The 9,594-nt window shown below is 44.5% G+C and overlaps 1 protein-coding gene across 1 annotated transcript; it reads left to right on the top strand.

Moving 5' to 3' along the window:
- Positions 1-1,798: 1,798 nt before the first annotated feature.
- Positions 1,799-5,457, top strand: LOC147095786 (putative G protein-coupled receptor 139). The gene is made up of 2 exons (XM_085974014.1): positions 1,799-1,890; positions 4,437-5,457. Exons 1-2 carry the CDS (start codon positions 1,830-1,832, stop codon positions 5,324-5,326), a joined length of 951 nt encoding a protein of 316 aa, XP_085830140.1. The 5' UTR covers positions 1,799-1,829; the 3' UTR covers positions 5,327-5,457.
- The last annotated feature ends 4,137 nt before the right edge of the window (positions 5,458-9,594 follow it).

The raw sequence follows: 9,594 nt of genomic DNA, 5'->3' as shown, positions 1-9,594 counted from the left end.
AGGTATGGAAAGTAGTACACCTTGTCCAAGGCCTTGTTGTGGATTTTGATAATCGGGGGGCAGCACTGTGTGGCGGGGGCAGGTTGGTAGAGGACCTTTGTCTTACGGATGTTTACGGATGCCCATGCATGTTATATCAGAAAAAAGAGAGCCCCTGGTTTTAATAAAAGGAAAAGCATACAGATTAGCAGATGTTAGGGATAATGCCAGTCATTTAGAATAACAAAGACTATTAAGAACAATTGATCGCAAAGGCGATTATATATGAAGGGTTTCTCCTTAAATCAGATTCAAAAGGAGTTAAATTGTATTGTAAACAATTAGACCCCAAATTTACTATTAGATAAGCAAATGACAATCTGCCAAATCAAATGGGAATATGGTTTGGTGTAAGGTGTGAAGATTTGGATTGATGTGGAAGCCTTGCAAGAAAAATCCTGCAGATTGGAGGGTGGCAAATGTAACCCCACTATTTAAAAAAGGAGGGAGAGAGAAAACAGGGAACTACAGACCAGTTAGCCTAACATCAGTAGTAGGGAAAATGCTAAAGTCTATTATAAAGGATGTGATAACAGGACACTTAGAAAATATCAACGGGATTGGACAAAGTCAACATGGATTTATGAAAGGGAAATAGTTTTTGACAAACCTACTGAAGTTTTTGAGGATGTAACTGGTAGAATAGATAAGGGCGAACCTGTGGATGTGGTGTATTTGGATTTTCAAAAGGCCTTTGATAAAGTCCCAGAAAAGAGGTTAGTGTGCAAAATTAAAGCACATGGAATTGGGGGTAATATACTGTCATGGACTGAAAATTGGTTAACAGACAGGAAACAGAGAATAGGAATAAATGTGTCTTTTTCAGGGTGACAGGCAGTGACTAATGGGTTACCACAGGGATCAGTGCTTGGGACCCAGCTATTCACAATATATATCAATGATTTGGATGAGGGAACCAAATATAACATTTCCAAGTTTGCTGATGACAAGAAACTAGGTGGGATTGTGAGTTGTGAAGAGGATGCAAAGTGGCTTCAAGGTGATTTAGATAAGTTGAGTGAATGGACAAATACATGGCAGATGCAGTATAACGTGGATTAATATGAAGTTATCCACTTCGGTAGGAAAAACAGAAAGCCAGAGTATTATTTAAATGGCGATAGATTGGGAAATGTTGATGTGCAAAGGGACCTGGGTGTCCTTATACACCAGTCACTGAAAGCAAACATGCAGGTGCAGAAAGCAGTTAGGAAGGCAAAAAGGAAGACTCGAAGGGCCGAATGGCCTGCAACTGCTCCTATTTTTTTTTAAGTAACATTTCGCGACTGATTCCTGTGATTGAGGCAATACTATTGCAACCTGCTGATGATAAACTGATGGAAGGATTTAAAGTGGGAACAATATGCTTGTTGGAGGATGATACACACCAGGAATTTGTGAACTAGTTGATGATATTACTGTGACGGAAAGAAAGGATTGGATTTGGCGAACTAATTCAAACATCTAATTACCAAGAACACGCTCATGAGTTCACAGTTCTGTGAGATGCAATAGAGCCAGAGTTGGGTGATTCGTGGGCCTGAAAGTGCCACGTATAACCTTGTTTTTTGCAATCACCAATTAGTCCACGGAACTGACTTTGCTCGCTGATTTGGAAGGAACTGTCTTAATGGTGTTTGCTGGATTGCCTGTCCCCAATGACAGCCGTTATGTAACTTTAGCGACTCAATGGAGAATCGGCTCAGCTATAAATCAGGGCTGCTGTCAATCCATTGCTTCAGTGCATCAGCAGGAGCCGTGCTGCCAACTTTTGTCTCGTTTCATTTAAAATGGGTTTAACAGACGGCATGGTGATTTGTTATGCTAGTCTTGCAATTATCGGTATCCCCGGTAAGTAATAAAACACGATTGTTAATTTTGGAGGGCCATTCTTTCAATGCATTGTTCTTTTCTTTCTAGGTGCTGATTGTCTCCTTACCTTCGTCCCTTGATTGTCCAATTGCTGGTGACTGTTTATTGAACAGAACTCTCTCACTTTTCCTTATTTACTTTAAAATGACAACTTTTGTGATATGATCGTCATCACAATCGGCCGTCTATCATCGGAACTTTTCTTGTTCATTCAATGTGCAGGTCGCAGGCTATTGATACCATTGGTTAATGTAAGGATTGGTTCACACGCCTTTTTATGACATATTCTCCATTCGCTCCTCCAGGCGCCCATCCACTCCAAGCTTCTGGCGCTTTCTAGCACTGGCCAGATTACTTAACCACTTAAATCTTGACCAGTCAAAGGTCGTCCTATCTACTATAATTAGGGTAGCAGTTTGTAACGCTTGACCTGACCTACTGTAAGTTTAGAATGGTCGATAAATGTCTGCAATAAATGCACATTGCCCGTTCACGAGAAGTTTGCAGTTTGCTCGCAGTGGAGTCTTCTTCTTAGGCACTCCCTCATAAACGAGGATGACTTGCTTCCACACTAAAAATGAGTTCTCAGGTGACTGATGATTCCAATGCGGGACCAACAGTCTCTGTCACAGGTGGGGCAGATGGTGGTTGAAGGGGCGGGTGGGTGGGGTGCTTGTGTTGACGTGCACTCCTTCCACTGTTTCAGCTTGTGCCTGGTGAAGATACTCGAGGTGTTCTACGCCTTCCCAGATGTTACTCCTCCACTTTGAGCGGTCTTGGGCCAGGGATTCCCAGGTGTTGGAGGGGATGTTGCACTTTTTCAAGGAGGCTTTGAGGGTGTCCTCGAAGCCTCTCTACTGCCCACCTGGGGTTCTCCTGCCATGTCGGAGCTCTGAGTAGAGCGCTTGTTTTGGGAGTCTCGTATTGGGCATGCGGATGATGTGGCCCATCCATCGGAGCTGATCGAGCATGGTCAAAGCTTTGATGCTGCGGATGTTGGCCTGATGAGAGCACTGACGTTGATGCGCCTATCCTGCCAATGGATTTGCAGGATCTTGCAGAGGCAGCATTGGTGGTACCTCTCCAGTGCTTTGAAGTGCCTGCTGTAAATGGTCCATGTCTCTGAAGCATACAGCAGGGCGGGTATCACTACTGCTCTGTAGACAATGAGCTTGGTGCTGGGATTGAGGCCCTGGTCTTCACACTCTCTTCCTCAGGCGACTGAAGGCTGCACTGGCAAACTGAAGGCGATGTTGTACTTCGTCATCGACGTCTGCCTTGTTGACAGTAGGCTCCCGAGGTATGGAAACTATTCATGTTTTCCAAGGCCTCATGATGAATTTTGATAATCGGGGGCAGTACTGTGTGGCGGGGGTAGGTTGGTAGAGAACCTTTATGTGAAGTTTGCAGTTTGCTCGCAGTCTGGTAATATGAACCAAAGTCATCGGGTTGGTACCCAACGGATTGGGTGGAACGCTGCTTCTGCAGCTGCCGACTGTTACTATTGGTTGATATCAATAAAGAGTAACATCGGGCGAGGTGTAAAACCAGCCTTTTAGCCGATCCCGTCGGTATCCCAAAGCGCGGGTTAGATTAAAAATGCCCCATGTCACCAGCAGAATTAACAAGTGTGGAGCAGCACACAGAGGTTAATCCTGTTTTTCTGTTCCAGGGGTTGATACAACTGTTCCATATTTGCATAATTTTGTTTTGAAAACTCCGATTTTTCCAATATATGCGACAATATTGTCTGTCACCATGTCAGAATCTGAATGAGAAAATGATAAAATCATATAATTTTACAGCACTGAAGGAGGCCATTCGACCCATTGTGTCTGTGCCGGCTGAAAAAAAGAGCTATCCAGCCTAATCCCACTTTTCAGCTCTTGGTCCGTAGCCTTGCAGGTTATGGCACCTCAAATGCATATCCAAGTACTTTTTATGAGGTTTTCTGCCTCTGCCACCATTTCAGGCAGTGAGTTCCAGAACCCCGCAACCCTCCTGGTAAATAATGTTCTCCTCAACACCCCTCTCATCCTTCTACCACTTACTTTAAATCTGTGCCCCCTGGTTATTGACATTTCTGCTAAGGGAAATAGGTCCTTCCTATCCACTCTAAGCAGACCTTCATAATTTTATACACCCCAATTAAATCACACCTCAGTCTCCTCTCCTCCAAAGTAAACAACCCCAGTGGATCCAATCTTTCCTCATAGCTACAATTCTCCAGTCCTGGCAACATCCTCGTAAATCTCCTCTGTACCCTCTGTAATGCAATCACATCATTCCTGTAATGTGGTGGCCAGAACGGTATGCAGTAAACCAATGCCTTTTAAAAGAAGGTTGTTTAAGACATCGGCAGGAGGGACCATACTCAGTTAGTATGGGACGGCCCTGTAACACTGATGGAAACATGTAACAATTTCCCAGTCCAGCTGTGCCTAACAGCTCCAATCCACTGAGGTGACATTTCACATCGCTGTTCTATTGCTTTGGTAATTGACTTGTTGTCCAATTTCTTGCAGCGAATCTGATGGCAGTTGTCATCCTGTCCCGGGGAAAGTGTGGTCTCGCCAAAGGAATCACTCGTTACATGGTAACCATGGCAACAGCAGATCTAATGGTCTGTCTCTTCAATGTGACTGCGCAAGGCATCTTTAGATATCATTTCCCGGACTCATTCTTGAGCTACACTAATGTGTGTCGTTTTAGTGCCTTTATACAAGTATCTAGCATTCACCTCTCTGTCTGGTCCACACTGTCGTTCACCTTTGACCGCTTCATAACCATTTGTTGTCAGAAACTAAAATTAAAATATTGCACTGAAAGAACTGCCACTGTGGTTCTAACGATCGTGGGTGTGCACAGCTTTTTGGTAAACATTCCAGTTTATTTCCGTTATGAGCCCTACTATATTGTTGGGGATATAGAGTGGGGCTGCCGTACAGTAAAGGGATATGGTTCTTCCCCAACATGGATAGCTTACAAATGGATGACCAAGCTCTCAGTCCCATTATTGCCATTTCCTTTGCTGTTGCTGCTGAATTCTCTCACTGCCAGGCACATCTTAGTGGCCAGTAGATCTCGCAGAGCCCTGAAGAGCCGCAGCACTGGGGAGAGCAGCAGTGATCCCGAGATGAAGAACCGAAGAACATCCATCATTCTGCTCTTCGCTATCTCGGGGAGCTTTATTGTGTTGTGGATGCCAGTTATGATAGTTGACATCTGTTTTGAGCTGACCGAGTCAGTATCTTCCCAGGGTCCAAACTCACTTTATTTGGCGATTAGAATCACGCTTCTGTTGATGTATTCCAGCTCCTGTACAAACACCTGCATTTATGCGTTGACCCAGAAGAGATTCCGAGAGGAGATTAAGAACATTGTGAAATATCCATTTTCTCTCATTATTAAATAATTTAAGCAACGAAAACAATCGGATTCAATCAGAGTTAATTGTCCAGTATCTCGGTTGGACATCATCACCCGGTCAGTTCGGTGAGGCAGGTCGTCCCATATGTTGCATCTCATCCTTTCCCAGAACCACAGTCTCCCCATGAGCGGAAAGATCTGATACTGGTTCTAATGTTCTGAAACTCATCATGTAGGCTCTAATAACGGAACGCGGTACTGACAGTTTCTCTTACAGTAAGTGAAACTTCACAACGTTTCACCATTTTTGATTATCGGGGACCAAAACACAAGGACGTCGGATCCAAGCGTATAATGGCAATATGGTATGGGCCACCCTTTATACACCCCGCACAATTTGCATTTCAATAGACATTAATGTAAGAGACAATCATGCGGTGTGTGTGTAACCACCTGTGAATCCGTTTCGCCTGTTTTATGTCTGCTGTAGTTCCTGTGATCACTTTTACCTTTCAGCATGAAACTGGTGATGTTGGGCATTATAAAACCCCAGCCACATTCCATTCAAGTTATTTTTTTATTCATTAACAGCATGTGGGCGTCACTGGCAAGGCCAGCATTTATTGTCCATCCCTATTTGTCTTTGAGGAGGTGGTGGTAAGTTGCCAATTCAGAGCGCAGTTAAGAGTTAACCACATTGCTGTCTGGAGTCACATATAGGCCAGACAAGGTAAGGATGGCAGATTTCCTTCCCTAAAGGACATTAGTGATTCAGATGTGTTTTTACCACAATCCGGTATTTTCATGGTCGTCGTTACTGATTCCAGTGCTGGAGAAATTAATGGGGCTGAAAGCTGATAAATGCCCAGGGCCTGATAATCTGAATCCCAGAGTGCTAAAAGAGGTAACCATGGAAATGGTGGATGCATTGGTTGTCATCTTCCAAAATTCTATAGATTATGGAACAGTTCCTGCAGATTGGAGGGTGGCAACAGTAACCCCACTATTTAAAAAAGGAGGGAGAGAGAAAACAGGGAACTACAGACCGGTTAGCTTAACATCAGTAGTAGGGAAAATACTAGAGTCTATTATAAAGGATGTGATAACAGGACACTGAGAAAATATAAACGGGATTAGACAAAGTCAACATGGATTTATGAAAAGGAAATCGTGTTTGACAAACCTACTGGAGTTTTTTGAGGATGTAACTGGTAGAATAAATAAGGGAGAACGAGTGGATGTGGTGTATTTGGATTTTGAGAAGGCCTTTGATAAAGTCCCACATAAGAGGTTAGTGTGCAAAATTAAAGCACATGGTATTGGGGGTAATAAACTGGCTTGAATTGAAAATTTGTTAATAGACAGGAAACAGAGAGTAGGTATAAATGGGTCTTTGTCGGGGTGGCAGGCAGTGACTAGTGGGGTACCGCAGGGATCAGTGCTTGGGCCCCAGCTAGTCACAATATATATCAATGATTTGGATGAGGGAGCCAAATGTAATATTTCAAGTTTGCTGACGACACGAACCTATGTAGGATTGTGAGTTGTGAGGAGGATGCAAAGAGGCTTCAAGGCGATGTACACAAGTTGAGTGAGTGGGCAAATACATGGCAGATGCAGTATAAAGTGGATAAATGTGAAGTTATCCACTTCGGTATTAAACAGAAAGGTAGGGTATTATTTAAATGGTAATAGATTGGAAAATGTTGATGTGCAAAGGGACCTGGGTTTCCTTGTACACCAGTCACTGAAAGCAAACATGCAGGTGCAGCAAGCAATTAGGAAGGCAAATAGTATGTTGGCCTTCATTGCAAGAGGATTTGAGTACAGGAGCAAGGGTGTCTTATTACAGTTGTACAGGGTCTTGGTGATACCACAACTGGAGTACTGTGCGCAGTTTTCGTCTCCTTACCTAAGAATGGATATACTTGCCGTAGAGGGAGTGCAGCGAAGGTTCACCAGACTGACTCCTGGGATGGCAGGACTGTCGTACGAGGAGAGATGGAGTCGACTAGGCCTGTATTCACTAGAGTTTAGAAGAATGAGAGGGGATCTCATTGAAACGTATAAAATTCTGACAAGGCAAGACAGACTGGATGCAGGGAGGATGTTTCCCCTGGCTCGGGGGGGGGGTCTAAAACAAGGGGTCACAGTCTCAGGATATGAGGTAGGACATTTAGTGCTGAGATGATGAGAAATGTCTTCACTCAGAGGGTGGTGAACCTGTGGAATTCTCTACCACAGAAGGCTGTGGAGGCCAAGTCACTGAATACATTTAAGAAGGAGATATAGATTTCTAGACACAAAAGGCATCAAGGGATATGAGGAGAGAGCAGGAATATGGTATTGAGTTAGAGGATCAGCCATGATCATATTGAATGGTGGAGCAGGCTCAAAACGCCGAATGGCCTACTCCTGCTCCTATTTTTCTATGTTTCTATGTTTCTAGCAGTTTTTTATTGCAGATTTATGTAAGTAACTGAATTTAAATTCCCAAGCTGAATTCTCGGGATCATTAGTCCAGGTCTACTGGATTACTGGTCCAGTAAGGCAACCACAATGGTACCGCACCCATAGAACACATAAAGCATAAAGTTAATAGAAAGGGAATTCTGACGGGTTTATAACGAGGGGCCAATCCAATGGCACCTGTATTTTTACTATTCCAATATTTAAAATTTCCGCCTGCATCCATGGTTGAAAGTTTCAGTGGACGAGGCGAGGCAGTTTGCGTGACATAGATAGAACGAACATCCCCTCTGATCGCTAAGGATGAAGATGGCGGATAGATACCTCTTGTCACAATATGTGGGGACATCGGGCAGATAGAAAAAATGGTCCCTCTGGTCTCCCTATCTGATCACATGAGACAGAAAATGGGAAGATTTCTTGGAGCCTCTTCATGTTAGGTTATGAGACATGCAGAGAGAAGTTGTGCTCTGGGTACCGGGGTTGAATTTTCACTTACATCGTGGGGAGCAACTGGGTGATAGCCAATTGGCAACCCGTTTTAAACCTCTCCCGGTTTTGCTTCCCATTTGATTGAAAAGAAATCCGGGAGAGGCGTAAAGCGGGCCCGTCGATTGCCAACTTTCTAAGATAATGTGAGTGGGAGTGAGGGGATCATTACAGCAACCACCATATTTCCATTTCCATTTACTGCTGTGGGTAATTTTAACTTCTGGTGATCGAAAGGGGTGATGTCAGACTGGCTGATCATGATATCCTTCTGTCGGTTTTCCATTCAATGGAGAGTCCGGAGAGGGAGGCAGGCGGACGACCCATTACAACCCATTTTCTACACTGGCGCAACGTTAAAATTAGCACTATACTTCCGATAAAGAGGGGGTTAATTTTAAACCTTATTTCCCGGGGAGAGAAGCTAGTGTTAGTGGATTGGCTGCCCGTTTTGCATCCGGGTATTCCATTGAAGACAATGGGAAACAAAATCGTGAGCGATGAGAATGGTTGATTTGCTGAGGGTAATTTTAACCTAACTGACCGGAGCAGAAAACCGTGGGAGCGGGTGGAGCACTTTTTTTGCACACTCTAAGATTATCATGGACCAGTGATTTTTTAGAATAGTTGTTTCACTATCTGTATCATCAGTATCTTATAATCACCAGTTGTGGATTTAGAACTGCGTGTGTGAATTGAATGTAAAAGTCTGTAATCACCATGCAAAGGTAGCCTGAATTATATTAGACATGTAGGCCTAGAAATTCTGTTGGTTGCGCCAGCCATTAGTGCCTTAAGAGAAGTGAATTTCGGACGCTATGCATGTAGCGTCCGGGCACAGCGCGATCTGCGCCTCGCCCCAAATTAAGTAGACATTTAGCGTCGGCGCAAAGTCTTAGCGCGCGCTCACCTGCGCGCGCAGAAAATGACGTCATATCCTCGTGCAACGCCCTTTGCGCGCCCCGATCCAGAACTTCAGTGGGACCGCCCCATTGTGCGGCTGGCGGCTCGAACGCTTGTTTAGTGGAACGCAACAGAGCTGACGCGGGCCCCAGGGAGCGCAAATTAAAGGGCACTTACCCTGCACTATAAAGGGCAGCCATTTTGCAGCAAACACTCTTGTGCAACGGATTTCTGGAGAGACAACAAGGAAGAGAGATTACTGGTTTGGCCCAACACTAGCTCAGGTATTTTTGGCTTCAGGCCAGAGCGTTGCAAGTGGCCTCTTGGATATTTGACAGTTTGGCAGCATATTATGAGGGCTGCATGGGGTGCCAACGCTGAGTTTCAGCGTCATGTCCGTAGGGCTCACAGACGTGGTGTGAGAGGGGCAGCCCTGGCTAGACGCAGAGGGGG

Source organism: Somniosus microcephalus, unplaced genomic scaffold (assembly GCF_052327205.1).
Source record: "Somniosus microcephalus isolate GS21.2 unplaced genomic scaffold, FLI_Smic_1.0 unresolved_chr1, whole genome shotgun sequence".
Taxonomy (NCBI): Eukaryota; Metazoa; Chordata; class Chondrichthyes; order Squaliformes; family Somniosidae; genus Somniosus; species Somniosus microcephalus.
Note: the sequence above shows the minus strand (reverse complement) of the source record. Positions and strands in the feature narration are given on the sequence as shown.